This window comes from Macaca thibetana, chromosome 13 (assembly GCF_024542745.1).
Source record: "Macaca thibetana thibetana isolate TM-01 chromosome 13, ASM2454274v1, whole genome shotgun sequence".
NCBI lineage: Eukaryota > Metazoa > Chordata > Mammalia > Primates > Cercopithecidae > Macaca > Macaca thibetana.
The window spans coordinates 12,372,131-12,395,435 of NC_065590.1; the positions used below are offsets into that span (position 1 = coordinate 12,372,131).

Below are 23,305 nucleotides of genomic sequence, written 5' to 3' on the forward strand. Positions count from 1 at the left end.
TATTTACCTATATCAGAACATATAGAATTTTTTTTTTTTTTGGTGGCTGCTTAGTGTTCTCTTTTAGGGATTATACCTTAATTTTATTTAACCAGTTCCTATGGATGGACATTTGTAGCTTCCGATCTTTTGCTTTATAAGTGATGCAGCATCGAATATCCATTGCACGTTATTTTGAGCATGCCCACTATATATGTAGGGAACATTTCTAGAATATTGGATTAAGGTACATTTAAAATTTGGATTGTTCTTACCATATTTCTCTCTATAAAGGTTGCCCTGAAATACAACCCTAGCACAAAATACCAAAGATCATTTCACATCCTTGTTGTCACAGCTGATTTTCCTTCCATTTAAACAAACAAACAAACTTTGTGAGCCTGATACTGATAGGTATGTGTGGTAGGGGAAGAATGAGATGTCATATTTTCAGTTTGCATTTATCATATGAGTGAGTTGAGTTCAACCACATCTTTTCACACCTTCATTGTGGCAAAGGCTAAGTCCACTAGACTTCTGGCCTGAACTGTCTTTGAGGGCAATCTTAAGGCAGAAGCGACCACTGCTGAGATATGTGACCACGTATACCACAACATCATTTCCATGGGCCTGTGAGAGCATTTCATCACTGCCTCTAGGGAACCTCGTAACGCTTTTTTCAAAGAATTTGCTAACAGCAAAGCCTCAGTAAAATGCCATACAGAAAGCAGCTGGCCAGGCGTGGAGGCTCATGCCTGTAATCCCAGCACTTTAGGAGGCCTAGGCGTGTGGATCACCTGAGGTCAGGAGTTCAAGACCAGCCTGGCCAACATGGCAAAACCCGGTCTCTACTAAAAATATAAAATTAGCTGGGCGTGGTGGTGCATGCCTGTAATCCCAGCTGCTTGGGAGGCTGAGGCAGGAGAATCCCTTGAACCTGGGAGGCGGAGGTTGCAGTGAGCTGAGATTGTGTCATTGCATTCCAGTCTGGGTGACAGAGTAAGACTCCATCTCAAAAGAAAAAAAAAAAGCAACTGAATGGTTATGAGAAAGGGAAGAGAGACATTACAGCATTTTTCACAGAAGAGAGAAAAAAAATTACTTCAGACCACAGAAGGATTTAGATTGGACAGGCCATGAACAGTATCAGGTAGGCTGCTGAAATATGGGAGGACTCCATCTCCAAAGCCAGCAGATAGGTGGGTACAGAAAGAAGCCACAGGTTTCTTAGTGGTGTGTGTGACCAGTAGTCCTAAAGATGAGAAGATGCTTGACAGACTTAATAGAAATTCTAGTACCAATGGGTAAAACTGTTTATAAGCGGGAAATAGTTCTAGAAAATGAAATTGGAGGAAGCAAGCAGAGGTGCCTGATCACAGGGCCTTGACTATCACTGGAAATGAGGGTAACAGTGATTCAGCAATTTCTAGTGTTCTTCCCCCCCCACCACCACCCGGCTTTTTTTAGTTGAATAGAGATGGGGTCTCACTATGTTGTTGCTCAGGGTGGTCTTGAACTCCTGGGCTCAAGCGGTCCTTCCACCTTGGCCTTCTAAAGTGCTGGGATTACAGGCATGAGCCACAGTGCCCGGCCTGGTGTCTGTTTTCTTATTCCTACTCGTGGCTTCTTGTAGGTGAGTGGTCTCCCTGACTCAGGCACATTTTAATAGCCACATAGAACCACAGAGGAAACAAGGCTCTGATATATTTGCCAGTCCAACAGAAGGAACAATCAAGGCTTGAACAAGTTGGATTTTTTTCCAGAAGTTGATTTCTTTTTCTTCCCTCCCCCACCTTTTGGTCTTAATTTTGAAAAGGCAGAAGACGAAAGAGTTAATGGATACGTTTTAACTCACTCTCTATGCCCTAAGTCTGGTGGAGAAACCATACCTCTTAAAGAGAAGCTAATTGAAAGGTAGAAAGAGGTGCCGTTTTTCAGAAGGATACAGAAAAGAAGGAATAGAAAAGCCAGAAGAGAAAAAACATTGCATTGATAACACTGTTTTCTATTGTCTATTTTATATTCGTTGCTGGTGAAAGTTTATAGAAGTTCCAAGACTGTAGGTATTCCTTAGGAAGAAGAATAGACATTATCTGAATACATCCTCACCAAAGACTTGGGCAGTATTGGAAATGAGTGCGCAAGCCGTGACTAGAGAAATTGAGACTAGAGAAAGAGAAAATTTAAATGGTCCCTGAGAATAAATGTTTAAAAACATAAGAAGCTAAACTAACTGAGAGGCTAAACACGCATGATAGAAAAGAAAAAGGTGACCTGGGAAAGACACTGGACATGTGCTTGTAAAATGCAAGTCTAGTATTAGGTTTATAAAATACCTTGTTTTTTTTTTTGTGCAGTAAATAAGGCAATGTCATATTAAGTATTTTAAAAAGATCATTGATCTGTAGAGTTATATTGTCCAATATGGTGACCACTCCTATTTGTAGCTCTTACTAATCGCTGCATTACTGAGAACCTTAAATAAAAGGGTGTGTGTGTGTGTGTTTTAAATAGAGTCAGATATGCAATACCATAGTTTGTGTGGTTTCTTAAATAGCATGTGAAAAGGACAGAGACTCACACCAACTGTGAGATGAGTTTAATGGTAGTAGTTCCAGCAATGGACTCAGCCCGTAGCTGAGAAATTACCATTTGAAAATATCTAAGAAATGAAACATTAAGTGTTCTTTTCAATCTCTAAAGCAAAGTTATGGAGTTCCTCACTTTTTTGACTGAATTTTTATTTTTGTCAGGTTTGCCATTCTCTGAATTTTTAAGCATTTGATTGATGTTACTAAGGACATTTCACGAGGTCCACACCTGTGGAGTAAAAATAAATGTCATTCATTCACCCTGAACTTCAGCTTTTACCCCCAAGAGTATAGCCTTAAAGGAAATTAGAAAAAGAGGTTTTTGTAAGGCTTTAAAATGCTGTGAAAGGTTATAGTGGAATGTGCTGTGGGATTGGCAGGAGGCTTTTTTTTTTTCCAGTATTACTAGAAATAGACACCCAACCAGGCCGGCAAAATTGTAAGATGAGAGAGATAAGCCCACTAATGCTGTGTATTAGGTTCCTGAGGGAGAACCGCTAACTATGAAGGTGAAATCTTGTATTTATTTTTGGAATGATGTAGAAATGCTAAATATGGAGGTAACCGTGTGCCAAGTCTTTTCACAGGCCTGACAATTTGGATAATTAATGCTAATATTTCTGCTGGGTAATTGTATAGATGCGGATTGCTTCTGACTTAGTCTTCTCGTAAGTAATATTGTTTTGGGGTTTGTTGGTGGAAAGTCCCCAAAAGGCTCTTCATCAGAAGAATGTAGTGGCAGTGCACAGAGGGTGACACTGTTGATCTTACTGTCATTTTTGGGGTCTTCAGTGTTTCCGTAAATGGAGTAATTCCAAAGGTGACAGTGTTCTCGTGGTCCACGCTGGAAATTTGGGATCAGAATTTTTTTAAAAAAAATTATAGAGTTAATAATTTCACTGCATTTTTAGTTTGCTTGCCACCCCTCCGCCCCCACCATCTCTACTAAAAATACAAAATTAGCCAGGCGTGTTGGCACGCACCTGTAATCCCAGCTACTCGGGAGGCTGAGGCAGAAGAATCACTTGAACCTGGGAGGCAGAGGTTGCAGTGAGCGGAGATCACGCCACTGTACTCCAGCCCGGGCAATAGAGTGAGACTCTGTCTCAAAAAAAAAGAAAAGAAAAAAAAAAAAGGTGGGGAGGAAGGAAGGGGGAGGGGCAGGGGCAGGAATCATTTTGGTGAGAAATAGAAAACTAATCTCATTTTCTTTGTAATTCTTTAAGATTTATGAGAATGAGCCATAGACACCCTGACCTGCTCAGTTTCTCAAACTTTATCTTTCCTCATTTTATCAATCTGGAACTTCCTTGTCTTTATAAAGTAACCTCTTACCACTGAGATCTCTGTGTTCTTTCTCTCCTGTTTGGTTTTTTTTTTTTTTTTTAAGGCGGAATTTCACTCTTGTTGCCCAGGCTGGAGTGCAATGGCGCGATCTTGGCTCACCACAACCTCCACCTCCCAGGTTCAAGCGATTCTCCTGCCTCAGCCTCCTGAGTAGCTGGGATTACAGGCATGCGCCACCACACCCGACTAATTTTGTATTTTCAGTAGAGATGGGGTTTCTGCATGTCAGTCAGGCTGGTCTCGAACTCTCAGCCTCAGGTGATCGACCCACCTCGACCTCCCAAAGTTCTGGGATTACAGGCCTGAGCCACCGCACCCATCCCTTGTATTCTTTGCTGAACCTGTGGGCAGTCTTTGCAGGTTTCTAAGATATATAAATTCGTTTTTACCACAGTTTAGTTCAATAACACCTGGCTGCCAACAACACAGTTCAGATTTCAGTCACCATGATGTATTAGCTGTGAGCAGTTGTATAAAATACAGACTTCTCTGCCAGCTCTTCAGTCTATACATCAGGACGTAACAGGTGCATCATGGTCATGACCAGTTCTGTCACTTCGCTCTTGATCACTGCGCATCTACTGTCAGTTACCCTCAGGCAACAAGTGTGTAGTTGTGTCACCTCCTTAACTCCCTTATCCATGTGACATTTTACAAAAAATGAATAATTGGAAGACGGACTCGGCAACAAGAAAAATCTTAGAAGTGAAATTGAATGTGATTAGAAAGATTTGAAAAGGATGACAGCAAGACGAAGCTAGGGCAAGACCTAAGCCTACAGGAAGCTAATGGTACAAAGCATATTGGAAAAGTCCTGTCACTATGAAGACCAGGGTAAAGTCACTTCACCATCTTTTCACTTATATTGCACTAGAATAGCAAGATGCTTGTGGTTTAGATGGAACATTTACTTCGTGTGTGTGTGTGTGTGTGTGTGTGTGTGTGTGTGTGTGTCCCGGTTTGGCTACTATTCCCACCAAATTGATAATAGTTGCCTTATGGAAAGAAGATGGTAATTACCAGGATATTGAAGAACTTCACTGCCAGTAAAAGATGCTTCTATCATGTTCAGAAATTGTGAATTGACTAATGTTAAGCTATCTGAGGAAGATGTTATTGTGAGTAAGAATGCTGCTGTGAAGTTTGTACTCAGATTTCAATGATTCATTAAGGCAGATGTTAACGATGATCATCACAGAAGGCAACTCTTGATACCAGAGCTTAGCAAAAGGCACAGAATAGTGAAGAATAGTGAACAGAGTTAAAAATAGATTCACTTTCTTACTAGGAGGCAGCTGTGGAGAGTGACTTTGAATAAAACCTATGCTTATTTGGCCACTTAACTGTGGCCAGGGAATTGAAGTCAACAAAATACAAATGTGGGTTTCTGGGTACAGTCCTGGAGGTATAAGAGAGAGGTCCTATCATGTCAGGTGAGGATTTCACCTTAATTGCTTACATGTGCTTAAATGTTTGGGAGAGTTAAAAATGGGTGTCTCATCCTTAGTTTAGACATTTTGCCAGGGAGGGAGAAGCTTGGAAGTCCTTTGCCTTGTATAATTTAGTCTTAATATAATATTAAGAGGTTAAATGAGGATAGTACATTGTTTCAAAACGAATAGGATGAAAAGAAATACGACTTTTAAGAAATGTGAAATCTTGTGTTGTATGAGTTTGGGTTTTGTGTTGTCTTTTCCCTCCCAGTTCCTTTTTGTAAAGGTATCTACTTACTTTTCTAAATATTTCTTGGCAAGGAAAGGGGAGGAATTAATGCTAGTTTTTTTCTTATTTCATAGCCTTGTTTATAGCAAAATTTGAAACTGTGCAAACATAAATTTAAGTAGTACATTAAAAATTATATTTGTCTAAATAAATGCATCTCCAGGTTAAGTGGAGTACAGGTGTTTCTAGCTTATAAAGCTAAAATTGATAATTCATAACTTTCAGGAAAAGTAATTTATAATTACTCTATAGGCCTGTTCGTTAAAAGGAAGTTAAGACATTTTACTTTTACATTCGCTTAAAAAGTTATTACCTTTTAAAGTATAAAATTAATACATGTTTATTACAGAAAACCTGGAAAATATAGGACAGCATAGACTGTTATCAGTGCTGTTCAGCTGGAATTGATTGGTGTGTCTTCCTGGTTGTTTCAGACCCCTGGTGCTGATCTAAGAGTTGGTGCCTTGTTCTGATTAGTCATAGCCCATGGTGTAGCAGTTGATAAAAAATACTTGAAATCCCAGAGTCATTACTGTTAAATATTCTGGTGTCTAAAAGTTACTTTTAAAAATATATCACACTTTTGGCCAGATGTGGTGGCTCATGCCTGTAATCCCAGCACTTTGGGAGGCCGAGGCGGATGGATCACCTGAGGCCAGGAGTTTGAGACCAGCCTAGCCAACACGGTGAGACCCTGTCTCTACTAAAAATGCAAACATTAGCTGGATGCAGTGGTGCATGCTTGTAGTCCCACCTATTCAGGAGGCTGAGGCAGGAGAATGGCTTGAACCTGGGAGGCAAAGGTTGCAGTGAGCTGAGATCGTGCCACTGCACTCCAGCCTGGGCAACAGAGTGAAACTCTGTCTCAAAAAAAAAAATGTGTGTATGTCTATATCTCATCACATTTGTATATATCACACTTTCAAGTTGTTCACAGTGGCTGACACCTGTAATCCCATCACTTTGGTAGGACAAGGCGGGAGGATTGCTTGAGCCCAGGAGTTCGAGACCAGCCTGGGCAACATGGTGAAACCTTCTCTGTGCAAAAAATTACAAAAAATTAGCTGGGTGCGGTGGTGTGCGCCTATGGTGCCAGCTACTTGGGAGGCTGAGGTGAGAGAATCGCTTGAGCCTGGGAGGCAGAGGTTGCAGTGTTAAGCTGAGACCGCATCGTGTCTATGAACTTTTCCTTTTTTCTATTGACTTTTTTAAAATTAAAATTCGTAGTTACTCTATTAAATAGCTCCGGTATTTTGGCTCTACAAGCCCTTACACATACACCCCATATCAGAAACAGAAAAAAGAGAAATCTTACTGCCTTTCCTTATTTGCTAGTAGGAAAACATACTTATGCTTTTATGAGTGAAAGGGTGTATAAACTTTTGGAAAGTGATTTAATTTAAATGCACTACTTGGAACTGGAAATCCATAAGGTGCCTGTCAGGCTTAGAGACTGGCAGGCTAGCAACTGCAAAAAGCACAGTGCTGTTGGTACTGTTGATTGATGTAGGGCATTCGCAAAAGACCACTGCCAGAAGTACTTTGCTGGTTGGCCAGGCTCACACCTGTAGCTGCAGCACTTTGGGAAGCTGAGACAGTAGGATCACTTGAGCCCAGGAATTCAAACACAGCCTGGGCAACATAATGTTTACAAAAACATTTTTTAAAAAAATTAGCCGGGAATGGCAGCATGCACCTGTGGTCCTAGCTACTTCAGAGACTGAGGTAGGAGGATCACTTGAACCCAAGAGGCTGAGGCTATAGTGAGCCGGGATTACGCTACTGCACTGCAGCCTGGGTGACAGAGTGAGACCCTGTCTCAAAAAAAAAAAGTACCTTATTGTCAGCAGGTTTACCTCACTTGGTGTTACCACTTGACTGCATCATTTTAGTGCCAGGCAAGGAACCAAGGCTTACAAATTTAGGTAAGTATTTCCAAGATCCAGATGATTAATATTTTTAAAAATCACTGACTTTGAAGTCAGAGAAGCGTCATGATTTGACTGTAAGATGTGAATACATCAGCAAGTTAATTAGAATGTTTATCTGCATGTGCAGCCCTTTCTGGGAAGGTTAGGACCCGGTAAAAGTGCAGCTCTGTGAAGTCCAATCCCAATCAGCAAATTCATTATAAATAACTTGAAAGGTTTTACTCTTGTAGTTGGTGGAGTTACTCAGATTTTATATTCTTACCCAGTTCAGATTCCAGTGGTCTTTGGTGAATTGGGTTAAGTGAGGAGTATTTGTCTTAACTGATGGTCAAATTAAATAATATAATGCTAACAGCTTCTATATGTTAATATATTTAGAGAAATAAAGTAATGTTTCCTTATTCCCTTATCGCAAAATTTGATTTTAACAGCTAACTATATACTTTCCTGCCTTTGCCCTCACCTGACCTGGTAGTACCAGTTCAAGATTGATTATTCCAACTGTTTGTTCTGTAGAAGCCTGAGGTGCTGTATTTTTGGCTCGGTTAAAATAGAATCTTGTTTTTTCCCTTACTAGAACTATGTTTGTACAAATCATTTTGCACAGGAAGATTTACTGTATGATATTTGTCTAGCTTTATCTTCCTGATCAGACTGAAAGCACCTTGGGGGGAAATAACGGTATTTACTGTTTTTAATCCCAAAGTGAATAACACAAAATCTTGCAACTATTGAAAGTTTAAAAGTATAGTTGCCTTTCAGGATCTTTGATTCATGCTTGTATATATCAGGCCAGTTTTACAGGAAAAGGGGCAGTGGATCTAGGCAATCTAATTGTGAATCTCACGGCTGACACCGCTTCAAAGTGTGGTCCTGTGCAAGTTCAGATGCATCATGTGACACATCAGAGTCATTCTAGTGATTGTCATCTGCTTTAATGCTTTTTTCTTTCACTGGCTGAAGGGCCTCTGCAGGTGTAGTTATTGGTGGTTACTTTCCTGACAAAAGTCTGGGCCCTAGGGATTGATGTTACCATAGACTTCCACAAGATGGCAGACCAAGCCCCTTTTTGTTTTACTGCGTTTCAAATAGTTTTTAAGACACATTGCTTATGCTTTTGATTATTCTTAAAGTTTTTTTTTGCCTTTTCTTTAGGTGGGCAGTATCAAACCGGGAAATGCTTATAGCTCAAAACAGCTCCTTGGAATTTAAGCTACACAGACTGTACTTTATTAGCTTGTTAATGGGTGGAACCACAAATCAACGAGAGGCATTACAGTATGCTAAAAATTTTCAGCCATTTGCCCTGAATCATCAAAAAGGTGAGTCTGGAGTCAGATGTTATTAATGTTTGAAACAGGGCTATAGCCACCACTATAACTTAACGGTTCTTATTTGTTTGTTTTGTTTTTTGTTTCTGTTTTTTGTTTTTGTTTTTTGTTTTTGAGACGCAGTCTCGCTCTGTCCCCGAGGCTGGAGTGCAGTGGCGCGATCTCGGCTCACTGCAAGCTCCACCTCCCGGGTTCACGCCATTCTCCTGCCTCAGCCTCCCGAGTAGCTGGGACTATAGGTGCCCGCCACCATGCCTGGCTAATTTTTTGTATTTTTAGTAGAGATGGGGTTTCACTGTGTCAGCCAGGATGGTCTGGATCTCCTGACCTCATGATCCACCCGCCTCAGCCTCCCAAAGTGCTGTGATTACAGGCGTGAGTCGCCGCGCCCAGCCCAACTTAATGGTTCTTATCTAGAGCTAATACATGTTTGCCAGTAAACAGTTGTAGTTGATAATCACAGGAAAAGCTCTGACTGGCTCTAGAACAAAAACAAAAATATTAAAGCCTCTTAGAAGTCAGAGATGTTGCAGATTTTGGAATTCCATATTAAACTGAGAGGAGATCTGAGAAAGAGCAAGGTGTGCACTTGCTCTCGTCTACCCCAACCTGGCTGTGTGCTGCTTGTTTTGCCACAACAAAGTGTCAGAGAGCCAAGGCAGCAAATGTTAACCCCACGTATTTGTGTAGGAATACATTAACTCTGCAATCAGAGATAATGTGATGACATAATTGTTACTCCTGTAGGTAATGGTAATTATACTATGCTGTATATAAGAATTTAAATTATAAGTTCAGTATTTTCACTCCTTTCCTTTTCTCTCCATGCTGTTTAATTTAAGATGAAGGAAGAAACCAAGCTTAAGGACCAGAATTTTAAAGACCTGTTAATACATTATTTTAGGCTGTATCAGTATGGGTGGGGGTATTCTTGCTTTTCGCAGCTTATTACTGCAAGCAAACTAATGCTTTCTTGCTGGTACTTTTTTTAGACATTCAGGTTTTGATGGGAAGCCTTGTGTACCTGAGACAAGGGATTGAGAACTCACCATATGTTCACCTACTTGATGCAAACCAGTGGGCTGATATCTGTGACATCTTTACACGGGATGCTTGTGCCCTCCTGGGGCTCTCCGTGGAGTCCCCTCTCAGTGTCAGGTATGGAAATTGGCCCTGTCTGTTATTGAAGTATGCACTGCATTAGTCACCTCCCCTTAACTTGTTTGGTTCTTGATATTTAAAGCCAAAAGAACTTTTGTCTTTCTGAAGAAGAGTGCAATTGGTATTTCAAAAGATATCACAATTGGCAGTGACTCTGTTTTAGAGAAGCAGTTTTGAAAGTGTGGTGTGTGAACCTCACAGGATCCTGAGAGCCTTTTCCACTGTATTGATATTAGTACAGATGGTCCAGAAACAGTGGTGGATTAAACTGCTAGAGCCTTTACACAAGTCGGGGCGGTGGTACAAATTCCACAGATACTTGCTGGATTCCTCACCACCACACCCTAGCAGTTTAAGAAATGCTAGTTTTACTTAACCACACCTGTAATCCCAGCATTTTGGGAGGCCAAGGAGGGCAGATCACGAGGTCAGGAGTTCAAGACCTGCCTGACCAATAGAGTGAAACCCTGTCTCTACTAAAAACACAAAAAATTCGCCAGACGTGGTGGTAGGTGCCTTTAATCCCAGCTAGTTGGGAGACCGAGGCAGAAGAATTGCTTGAACCCAGGAGGCGGAGGTTGCTGTGAGCCGAGATTGCGCCATTGCATTCCAGCCCATGCAACAGTGCGAGACTGTGTCTCAATTAAAAAAAAGAAAGAAAGAAAGAATATTCTCGACCTGGTGTGGTAGCTCACATCTGTAATTCCAGCACTTTGGGAGGCTGAGGTGGAGTGAATCTCTTGAGGCCAGGAATTAGAGACCCACCTGGGCAACACAGCTAGACTCCATTTCTCCAAAATGCTTTTTAAAAAACGGATGTTCTTGATGAAACATTAAAATTATTAGTTTTATTACATCTTGACCTTTGGGTACACATCATCTTAATAATTTGACAAAATAGGAAATCCACATAAAGCACTTCAGTTTCTTGTCGAAGTATGGTAATTGTCTTGAGAAAAAGCATATTGTTTTGAGTTATAAGCTAGCTAGTCACTTTTTATCATGGAATACTTTTTTTGTTTCTTGTTTTTTTTCTTTTGTTCGTTTGTTTTTTTTTGAGACGGAGTCCCCTGGCTGGAGTGCAGTGGTGCAGTCTCAGCTCACTACAGCCTCCACCTCTTGGGTTCAAGCAATTGTCCTGCCTCAGCCTCTGGAGTAGCTGGGATTACAGGTACCTGCCACCATGCCCAACTAATTTTTGTATTTTTAGTAGAGACGAGGTTTCATCATGTTGGCCAGGCTGGTCTCGAATTCCTGACCTCAGGCGATCCACCGCCTCGGCCTCGGCCTCGGCCTCCCAAGGTACTGGGATTACAGGTGTGAGCCACCACACCAGCCATGGAATAGGTTTTACTTGAAAGAATCATTAACACAGTTACCCACACTCAGGTCTTTGGCAGTCTTTTTTTTTTTTTTTTTTTAATCTTTTTTCTTAAATTTTTCAGAGACAGAGTCTTGCTGTGTTGTTCAGGTTGGACTCAAACTCCTGGGCTCAAGTGATTCTCCTGCCTCAGGCTCCTGAGTAGCTGGGACTACAGTTGTGTGCCACATCACCCAGCCATGTTTTTAAGTGAATGAAGCAAGCCTGTCACATTTGAAAGGTCTTAAGTATGATCCTACAAAAGCATGCATGAGTAAAAGAGTCATTCAAAGTACAAGACAGACAAATGGATTTTAATGTAGCAGGGTACAAAAAGTTTAATGGTAAAGTTTCAGATTTTGCTCTGCAACCAACCTTTAGAAAACTACTACCAGTTTTGGCCAGAACTGAAAAGTCAGTTTTGGTGTGGTATTGAGGAGGAGTTTCCACAGTGATCCAAAGCGATCAAAGTAGTGCTACACATATGTGTGAAACAAGGGTTTTTTTTTTCATTTATCTCAACCAGAAGAACATACCACAATAGATGTAATGCAGAGTAAGCTATAATAATCTAGCTGTCTTCTGTCAAGGTAGGCATTCAGGAGATTTGTAAAAGTGTGAAACAGTGCCACTCTTCTCACAAATATATTTTTGTTTTGGAAACTAGTTTTTTTTTTTTTTTTTTTTACAAGAATGTTGTTTTTAATAATGGCATGGTATTTTATTTTTACATGAACTAATCGCAACTTTTGTGTTTCTCATTTTAATTTCTAATGCATTAAAGATATAACCCACAAAAAGAAAAGCTCTTTGAGATCCTTAATATTTAAGCATATAAAGGGGTCCTGAAACCAAAACATTTTAAGAACCTGTTTTAAGAAAATAACTTTTTTAATTCCACAAATGTTTTGTATATTTGCTATGTGCGAGGCACTGTGGGCACTGTGTTGGATATAAGATGAATAAGGTGTATTCCGCAGGGTTCTCCATCCTAGCATAGGAGCAGACAGATGCAATTAGCTATAATGTGAGGCATTGTTGCCGTCAGTCTGTCTGAGGAAGACTCTGAAGTGGGAATGTACATGCAGAAAGTTTATTGACATCAGCACCTGTGGGAGAATGAAAACAGCAGGATTGGGCAGAGAGGAAAGTTGGACTGTGTTAGAGTGGCAACAAGGTCTCTCCCATTCCTGAGGAACTCTGGAGCTGCTATGGGCCTGTGGAGTTGTCCCAAACTGGGCCTACAGGGCTGGGCTTTTGTACCCTCACATGGAGCAACTTGCTGGATATGACTCTGGTCAGATGACTCTTTTCAACTGAGGATAGTCCTGAAGAGACAGACACAGCTGAGAGTTGGCTGCCAACACTTCCAGATCTGAGAAATGAGTGCTTCTACCCTGGACAGGGGTGATCTGGGGATAAGAGGAACTATGCAAAAAAATGTTTCAGGAGCAAGCATGTCATTTGACTGATAAGCTGAGCCCATTAAACTTGTTTTTTTTTTTTTTTTTTTTTTTTTTGCTATTTTGTGCAATATAAAACCTTTTTTGGCATTAATGTAAGATTATTATGAAATTCTTTATGTTTTTTTTTTTTTGAAACAGGGTCTCATTCTGTTACCCAGGCTGGAGTGCAGTGGCACCATCATGGCTCACTGCAGCCTCAGCCTCCTGGCATCTTCCCACCTCAGCCTGCTCAGTAGCTGGGAGTCTAGGCACATGCTACCATACCTGGCTAATGGCTAATTTTTATATATTTTGTAGAGACGGGGATCTCACTGTTTCCCAGGCTGGTCTCAAACTCCTGGACTCAAGTAATCCTCCCACTTTGGCCTCCCAAAGTGCTGCAATTACAGGAGTGAGCCAGCACCATCTACTGTTATGAAATTCTCTAAAAACCTTATTCTCAATTCTATACTTCTTTCCTATGGACCAAAAATGGTATATAAATCAGCACCATCCTGAGACCACATTTTGAGTATCATTATTCTAATTAGCATATACCTTGGAGCACATTTTGTAAGAAAAATAAGTATGGTGGTATATAGTCTGTAAGGAAGGGAATAAGAAAGGAAGTTATGTCTTGTGTATTGCTGAATGAAGAATTTTGTGCAAGAACATCTCTTTTTCCTTCAAACTCAGATACTACAACTTCTGTATTTGGAAGAGTAGTAGTTCTTAATTCCTGCTCTTCATTTGAATTAATTGGTTCTCCAAAGCTGCCTTCTTTTTTAAAATGCATGTTTTAAAACTTTATTTTTCTATCTTCTGAGGAAGTAAGCTAAAGTTAAATTACCCTAGCAAATGAGTTTTTTTTGTTTTAAACGTTTGCATTCTTTAACTGCATTTACCCGCATATTGGTGAGGTTTATTTAGTAAATTTAGAGTTTCATTTTTTTGTTTTGTTTTTTAACTGGGATTGGTTTTCAGTAACTTCAGGAAATATACCAGTGGGCCTGGGGAAGAAGGGGAGGGAAAACAAGTTATTTTTCTTCTAGTGCAAATGGCTGGATTTACTTTTAGCAGAACAGAAGGCTCTCACCCCGCCCAGGGGCCAGGGTCTGCGGTACACAGAGTCTGGAGAAATTGAGGTCTCCTTGGACCAAGCGGCCTGACACCTGGCCTGGCACTGACGTTTCCTCTTCTGCTCTCCCAGTTTCTCAGCAGGTTGTGTGGCGCTGCCAGCTTTAATTAACATCAAAGCCGTGATTGAACAGAGGCAGTGTACTGGAGTTTGGAACCAGAAAGATGAATTACCTGTGAGTTCCATTTTCTGTTGGCTATTTACTTTAACTGCCTTGAGAAGAATATGGCATCTTTAAATGTTCACCTTTTAACCAGGAAACATCATTGTAGCCATTCGACAGGAGTTCTTTTATATATATATAAAAGATTAAACAATACAAATGAGGAGCCTAGTACATTTTGGGGACCCTGGAGGAGGAGTATTACAATTTTGACTTGAAGTGCCTTTGAAAGCTGGGGAAGGGAAACATCAGAAGTGGTGAGAGTTGTAGGTGCAGTAACATGCAGTGGGTTCTGCAGTGCAGTTCACAGACCACTCCTGTGATGGTTTTTCTAATACAAAAGCAAAGTTAATTGGATTTACTTTTGTCTTAACTATTTCTGTCAATAAGATCATGGGTTTGTGCTGGTTACATTTTCCTAATGCCAACAGAATAAGTACAGAGCTCTTAAAGGTCGTCCCTGTAACACCTGCAGTCATCAGCGGGCCTCTAGTACTGTATTTCTACTGCTCTCCTAGAAAGGACCATGGTTTTAAACATCAGCACAATCACTTGCCAACTCTAGAACTTCTCTAAGCAGTAGTGTATTCATCTCTAAGACAAGGACCAGCTTTCTCTTTATGGGGCTGCTGAAGGCTGCATAAGCATGCTTAGAACGAGATGGGACACATGGTAGGCACTCAGATTGTGGCTGCCATGGTGCACTTATGATGTGGAGTGGCGAAGGTCATTGTATGTGTGTTTCCACCAGGTCTCTGACAGGCACTAAGACTCTGGGCTGGAATTGTCATTCCTGTCATGATTGTGTCACAGACCCTGAAAAGCTGACATACGCATTTAGTTTTTTGCCCCTTTTATACCACACCTGTACACAGGTTTATTTGCAGTTGCCTTGTTCTTCCAGCGGGTAACCCTGTCAGTTGATTGCCCCAGCTTCTCAAAGATCTTTTCTGATTAAAGGCACAGGTGCAGTCCTGGTCTTGAGTGTGGTCAGGACACAAGCAGCACTCCTGCTCCACTGCCACTAACTTGAACAAGTGAAAAGAACTTGAGCCTTCACTTGTTTTGTGGAGGCAGGTGCCTGGCATCTGGCAGTTTCCCGTTTATGTTGTAAGCATCTCTGACATGCACTAAGAGCAGACTGAAATCTGAATTCACCTAAAGACTGTGTGTCAAGCCAGTAAAGCCATTAGAGGTGGTGATCTGCCCCTTAGAGGTGGTGATCTGGTCATTGTTTTTTGTCAGACTTGTTTTTACACTTTGTCAGCTTTCTTGAAAATAATCTTGAAGGCTAATTTATCGCTTTGAATCACTAAGACTGTTCATCTGAGTTAGAAGAGTGCTATAGAAAGTTACATTCAGGCGAATAGATATGATCAATGCTCTTTGCTGCACAGTATATATTACCATGTGGATGATTTTGTGAAATATGACTTCAGCTTTTTTACTTTTTTTTTCTAACAGATTGAAGTGGACCTTGGTAAAAAGTGCTGGTATCACTCTATATTTGCCTGCCCCATTCTTCGTCAGCAAACGACAGATAACAATCCACCCATGAAATTGGTCTGTGGTCATATTATATCAAGAGATGCCCTGAATAAAATGTTTAATGGTAGCAAGTAAGTGTATGACTTTTTAAAAATGTTAGCAAATAAATTTTGTTTTGGAACTTGGTAGGAGGATAAGAAGTGATGAGGATTAAAAAAATGTAGCTAGATTTAGAACTAAATAAATTTCTTAACTACTCATTTGGCAAAGTGGGTGGTATCTGATTTGAGTATTTTTAATTTATCTGTGGATTTGGTGATTAGATTTATAAGCATGTCTTTAATTTTTGGGGTAGGTGATAGATTTTCCCCTTTTTTATACAAATGGAGTTGCATACTAAAAAATGTTCTATACTTTGCTGTTTTCACTTAGTGATGTGTCTTGGAGATCTTTCTCTATGCTGCAGAAACAGCCCTCATTATTTTTTTGTTAAAGCTGCAGTATATTCTAGTGTATAGAAATATGATGGGGTAGCCAGTTCCCTGTTGATGAACATTTGTTTCTCTAAACAGTGCTAAGTGAAGGCGACGGGCATGGTGGCTCATGTCTGTAATCCCAGCACTGTGGGAGGCTGAGACAGGTGGATCATGAGGTCAGGAGATTGAGACCATCCTGGCTAACACGCTGAAATCCCGTCTCTACTAAAAATACAAAAACAAAAAATTAGCCAGGTGTGGTGGCGGGCACCTGTAGTCCCAGTTACTCAGGAGGCTGAGGTGGGAGAAGGGCGTGAACCCAGGAGGCGGAGCTTGCAGTGAGCTGAGAACGCGCCACTGCACTCCAGCCTGGGCAACAGAGCAAGATTCCATCTCAAAAAAAACAAAACAAAAAAATACAGTGCTAAGTGAATTATATACCTGATACATAAATTCCTAGAATTGAAATTACTGGTTCAAAGGATATATGCATTTGTAATTTATTTTAGATAGTGAGCCCAGCTTTTTTTTTTTTTTTTTTTTTTTTTTTTTTTTTTGAGATTGAGTCTCACTCCATCACTCCGGCTGGAGTGCAGTGGTGCAGTCTTAGCTCACTGCAACCTCTGCCTCCCGGGTTCAAGCAATTTTCATGCCTCAGCTTCCTGAGTAGCTAGAACTACAGGTGCACACCACCACGCTTGGATGATTTTTGTATTTTTAGTAGAGACAGGGTTTCGCCATGTTGCTCAGGCTGGTCTCAAACTCCTGAGCTCAAGCGATCCACCCACCTCACCCTCCCAGGTATGAGACACCATGCCCAGCCAAAATTGTTGATCTTAGTTCAGGCTGTACTGATTTCATGTGCCACTGTGAGGCATGTGGGCCGTTCTTGGTGTGGGCTTGTAAAGCTGCCATCAGATTTGCTGCCCTTGAATGGATTGTGTGACCAGTACATTTGAAATTTATTTAAAGACTGATGCAAGCTAAACCTTTGGGAAGGAGAAATTGAATTTATTTTCAAAACCCCAAAAATGATATCCAGAAAAGTTATCTTTGTTTTGTTTAAGAAACAATTTTCAATGAAGAAAAGGCTTTCCGTTTAGGATCTGGCATGGGTGGTATGTATTTGTGACCCTTCAAATCTTCGTGGTTATATTAAGGGAAAGCGTAATTCATCCTTAAAGCAAAATACAAACAGACTTGTTGTTTTTGTGTGTTCTTATATGTGTGTGTGATTGTTAAAGATACTGTATAACAAGATAAAAATTGAATGCACAGTACTGAGTCTGCTCCTTCACTCAGTGTTTTCTTCTTTGTCTTTAGGTTAAAATGTCCCTACTGTCCAATGGAACAAAGTCCAGGAGATGCCAAACAGATATTTTTCTGAAGAGATAACTTTAGTTTGCAATTTGTAAGTGAAACTGAGTCGTGGGCGCATTTCAGAAGAGAACGTTCCATATAATGCAGCTAACCAAGGACTCCTGTGTTTCTATAAGCTAATGCTCCAGAAACTTTGCCAACCTGTTAGTGTACACACACTGAGGGGAGTGCTCCCGGTGAATATTATCATAGGGCTTTATTATATTCTTGGTCTTCATTTCTGATCAAGTAAATACACCAGCAGTTGTCATTCAATGCAGGTTTTTGTACTTAATTATATGGTGATTTTTTTACTTTTTAAGAGCAGAAACAGAAATTGACCTCCCCACCATGTGTTTAATATTTCACTGCTTTTACTTTTGTCATTTTCTTGATAATCGTAAGCCTTGAGAGTGTTTGTGAAAAAGTTTTATTTCCTGTTATGTATACATAAGTAAATGAAAATTCTTCAGAAAAAGTTTGATAAATTGAATTGTGGTTATGAAACTAATTTGCATTTTTATTTGCTTAAGAAAGAAAGCTGTGATAGATTCCAGATTTGCTTTTTGATGTTTTCCTCTGCTCCAGCTCCAAGAAGTCAGCACACCTGCATTTTAGCTCTGCATGCAGCCCCAGCAGGCTGCGTGTTTAAGAATTTCATTGTTTAACCGGCTGGTGTGAGAAGTCTTCCGTTAGCATAGAGTGGAAGGAGTACTATTGTTTGGTTGGTTTTGGTTTTTTGTTTGTTTGTTTGTTTTTGCTTTTATTGCCAAGAGGTGCTTGTTTTAAAAGTATGTTTAATAAAATGAAATTCTAAAGTTAGAAGTGTTCTTAAGTTGATATTTGCTCTCTTGGTCTTGGTAGCCCTATTGTATCATTGCAGACACAGTGTTGTGCATGTGTGTATTATATATGTGCACCAGCATCAAACATTGTGTATCTGGAAGGAAAGCAGCATGTTCCAGTTCTAAAATGCAGTTACCAGACCCATCACTTTAAATCCTTAAAGTTAGAAGCTAGCAAATTTTCTGTAGTGCAGAATGTTTATTGCTGTTTTTGTGTTTGAATAGTATAATGTTTGATGCCTCTCTTCTGCAAAGTGTATCATCTCATTGACTGTGAATCTGTATATTATTCTAATGGATACAGATAATGATCTTTTCTCCTGTGAGGTATCTTCATTTAATGCACTGTCCAAAAATAGCCATGTGTAAGAGTCTCTCTGTATGATGAACTACATGGAAAAGACTTCTGTGGACATAATTCTGACTGAAACCCATGAAGTGACTTCAGTATGAGAATGTTACATGGAAATCACCAAATATTTTGCGACTTTATTTCATCTGACATGGAGTGAACATCAATAGGAATACTTTCAAAGAAAAAGAAAAAAAGAAAACACAGAAGCAAAAAGAAATGTGGCTCTTCACATTTTAAACTACAGATGGACTTGGTTCGAGGGAGGGGGAATCACAGATTTGGTGCTAAGTTACTTAGAAACTGGCAGCGTTTTACAGTAGTACACCAACCTGGATGTTTTTTTCTGAAATGTTTACCTGGGAGAGCTGGGGTTTGTTTGTGAAGGGAGAGAGTACTGTGGAAAAGCTCTGCTTGAGTGCCGTGTGGCCAGGCCTATGTGGATGGCTACTCCGCACTGTGCGGGTTCGCCAGCGGTTGCGATTGGCCCGGCTCGGAGTGCTTGTCTGGTCCAACCTCAGTCTGGCCCCATAGCGACTTTTGCCCCATGATTCTGCTTCACTGTTGGAGTCCTCTTTGAAGTTCCCCCTCTCGTTACTAAAGCAGTGAAGGAAGAGAACAGAGACAAACTCTTTGGACTGTGAAAGACAAGGTAGAGAATTCCAGGCAACAGTCTGACCAAGGGTGTAAACCAGTTTATTATGTATATTTTTTTGCCTTTGAATTAAAACCTAGAGTGTTGTTTTTTTGTTTTTTTTATGTTTTACCCTTTTTCTCCTTAGGCCAAGTTTAGCTTATTCTCATCTTTCCACCCCAAACACCTACACAACATTTAGGTTTCACGTAAGGTTTGAACAAGACAGATGTACTCTGAAGGCTGGTGGTAAATGTGTTTGATGACCAGGCACTTGATATAGTCGGCTTGGGCCACTTTTAAGGACAAAAGCCAGAGCTCAGCTTTATCCCTCTCCCAGTGCTGGGAGCCAAAAAACTGTTGACAGTTTTTTGTGCAGCTCAAGACAACTTTAAAAAGAACATGCTTTAACTGAAGCATTGGACTCTGCAGCTTTCTGTGTAAGGTCCGTGTACTCCCACTGGGCAGGGTGAGGACCAAAATTCTGAAACTTATGAATCTGACATATTACATGGAAATTATATCTTGCCTTTAAGTGCATGGACTTAAAATTCATAAGAGACTAAATGTGAGGGAGAAGTGGATTTAAAGAGGCCAGACCTTAACCAAAGATGCTGAGGTACAGCATTCTGCCCTCCCTACCCTAGAAACTCCATAAATGCTGTCACGACCCTATCATCACTGATACTTTCTGCACGTCAGCAGTCCAGGAGGATGCTTTTTGTCTCTTTATCTCTACTTTACAAAAGGTAATATGATAGAGGCAACGTTTATAACAGTCACATTTAATTATAATGTACATGAAAGACAGAATTTCAGAATGGTTTCTTAAATTTCCTTGGAAACCGTTTCCACATATCAGTTATAGTCAAAGGCCATGGGACTATGCTAAACCAATAAAACCTTTTTAGCAAATCTTTAAATTCTGACTTAGCCAGAGCATCTGAGTGTTCAAGTACAGTTTTACAGTGGCTAAGATTGTCTCTTGATCTTTTTCCTCCATTGTGTGATCATCACAGATGCTATTTCTGTTTTATTGGTGATTATATGAGACTTCTAATACATAAATGAACGGGTATTGGTGCCTCTTTATTTTAAAAATTTTGAAGAAAAGAGCCACCTCATATTCATAGAGTGTGTATTTTTTGAGTGTGTGAGCATTTAATTGAAAATAAAGTTATGAAGTAAATCTTAACTTTTCTGTAGCAGCTAATGTATACAGAGACACTAAAACCCACACCACATTTTGTGGGAAATGAGGATCCTCTTTTTGTCCTCTCCAGGTAGTCCCACAGGTTATGCAGTTTCAGTTCAGTCTTCTTTATGCTGTGATCGATTTCCACCTCAGTGGCTTAGCCTTTGGGACAGTGGATACTGCAACAGCCAAGAACTCTTGGTTATCCGCACAAGACAAGCTGCTGGTAGACTACATTAGCCCTCTGGTTTTCCAGCTCAACCTCTGATAAAGTGGACTGACAGCCACGCTGCTCAGTCTGTTTAGTCAGCCGACTCAGGTGATTTTCAGGGAAGGCATGGAGGCATAGTTTGGTTAGTTTCATCACTAGGATGTATAAGGTGACGACACAAACCAAATACCTTTCTTTCATCACTTAACTATACGTACTTGATCTCTGGTAACACTAGAATGCTGTGGTCTTGAGGGAATGTTAGCAAGGGACACATAGAAGGTTTGGTGTTTTCGTAAGCCTGTCTAGCTGTGGCAGGTTTTGTGTGGTACACTGATGTTTACCATAAGCAGGTACAAGCTTCATGGACTGTTCTTAATGAACTATAATTGAATAGATACCAAAAATAGAATGGCAAATGTATTTTAATAGCAGATGAGGCAGTTAGTTTTCGGATGAATTTTCCACTGTTGATTTTACTTCAAGACATAGCAAGAGAAACAAAATTTTGTTTTCAAGACATTTCCGCTACAGTTTCAAGCTGTGGGCATATGCTTCATTTACTTCCAAAGAGGAAGAAGCAGCTGGAATTGGCTTACAGCACTTGCTTTGTTTCATGTTATGGGTGAAGGCCTACATACACTCTTCTTGTAGCAGTCACTTAACCTTCAGCAAGGCAGTTGTGGGGTTCACTATGATTTAGTGCCTGATCTTTTTTTTGGGAAGGGGCGGGAATGAATGTGTTGGGACTGGGAGGGAAGCAGAAAATGGGAGCGTGAGTGAGTGTGCATGTGTCTGAAATTCACCATTGCCCCCACCTGCGCCTGGCAAGGAACAGGTGTTTGATGTATTTTGCTCATGACTGCAGTATGCATGTATTTTTTTCCTTCTCTGTGTTTTCTAAACTTACACTAAAGGATTCATCAAATCATCTTGTTCAGATGGCTCAGGATTGTATTTATTTTGCTTACCCCGTGCTCTTGGGTTCTATAGTATTTCTATAATTATGTAACGAGAATAGTGTTGCACTGTAATCTATCATATAGAGCTATATGTATGGAAAATTTTGATCAATTTTTTAAGAAATGTATCCTGTTTGCAAAGGCACAATAAAGTTCCATCTTATAGACTATAGGCAATAAAGCTAACAATAAACCTTATTTAACACAAACCACATCCATATCCTCTGTTCATTTGATTTTGGAAAAAGTCTAGCATATCCAGTAGTTTCAGGGAATTCATTTTAACTTTTAAGAATTCTGATATATTTAATTTATAAATATCGGACTGATAGAATTTTGGAAAACTATAAGAAATGCTTTGTTAATGTGTGTATTCCTATGTAAAACACATGACTTCTCCTGTGTATATTTTTAAAAATTAAAGAAATGCACATTGAAAAAGTATTTTGTGGAACCGGTCTGTATGAATGTGCCAGGTGACAAAGGTATGAGGGAGGGAGTAGGGAGGTGCTGATTGCGAGAAGAGAAAATTGCAGTCTGCATTTGCTAAGGGTCTGCATGTCAAGAATTTAAGAAAGTATCTGTCCCCATCTTACTCTGTTTCTGTGCCACCAACAGTGAGAAGAGAAGGTGACTGGGCACTGTCCCGAGTTGTTTGTTGTTGTTGTTTTGAGACAGACTCTCACTCTGTTGCCTGAGCTGGAGTGCAGTAGCCCAATCTCGGCTCACTGCAACCTCCACCTCTTGGGTTCAAGCAATTCTCATGCCTCAGCCTCCCGGGTAGCTGGGATTACAGGCATGTGCCATCTAATTTTTTTTTATTTTATTTTTAGTAGAGACGGTGTTTCACCATGTTTGCCAGGCTGGTCTCGAACTTTTGACCCTGAAGTGATCTGCCCACCTCAGCCTCCCAAAGTGCTGGGATTAGAGGCATGAGCCACTGCGCCCGGCTGAGTCCCGAGTTTCTGAGTAGGAAATTGTTTTAATGTTTCCAAGCTTCTGCCCCCTCTAGGCCCTCCTGTGCACAGTGGGGACCCTGCCCTGAGTACTGACCAGAGTGGCAGTGAGTGCATGACTGGTAAAGTGGAGCCCGGAAACAGCTCGATGAACACGCTGCTGGAGGGACTGGAACTTGTGCTGTCAGCATTACCAGGGAAGACCAGAAACTGAATTGCCTTGTCTTCTATGGCAGGCCAAGGTTGTAGAGACCAAGCATTTATCTGTACTGCTTTTGTATATTTTTTAAGAGAAATGGTGTTACCTGAGATTTTAGGATGTTTCTTACCTATGGAAACCCTTGTGGTCCCACCGAGTCAGGTTGGAGCTAGTGGCCCAGGTAATAGAAGAAGAGGCCTGGCAGGCCAGTCCAAGCTCTCACCACCTTTCCCTCCAGCATTTGGGCTCCTCAGGACTCAAAAAGTGTGGTCCATGGACCAGCAGCATCAGCATCACCTGGGAGCCTGTGAGAAATGCAGAATCTCAGGCCTCAGCTCAACCCTGCTGAACCAAAATCGGCATGGTCATGAGAAAACGGGCTTCCCTTACAAGGAGTGTCCTGGATGCTTCCTGTTTCAGGAAGTATCCTCCCTCTCAAATGTGGCGGGTCAAGATCACA

General features: G+C 40.6%; 1 protein-coding gene across 1 annotated transcript in view; it reads left to right on the plus strand.

Moving 5' to 3' along the window:
• Positions 1-22,133, plus strand: part of RMND5A (required for meiotic nuclear division 5 homolog A) — a 61,831-nt gene extending 39,698 nt beyond the window's left edge. The window contains exons 5-9 of the mRNA XM_050754209.1: positions 8,726-8,892; positions 9,894-10,059; positions 14,078-14,180; positions 15,633-15,787; positions 17,456-22,133. Coding sequence (XP_050610166.1) covers positions 8,726-8,892; positions 9,894-10,059; positions 14,078-14,180; positions 15,633-15,787; positions 17,456-17,519 — 655 coding nt within the window. The 3' untranslated portion in view covers positions 17,520-22,133. The remainder of the gene's footprint in view (positions 1-8,725; positions 8,893-9,893; positions 10,060-14,077; positions 14,181-15,632; positions 15,788-17,455) is intronic.
• The last annotated feature ends 1,172 nt before the right edge of the window (positions 22,134-23,305 follow it).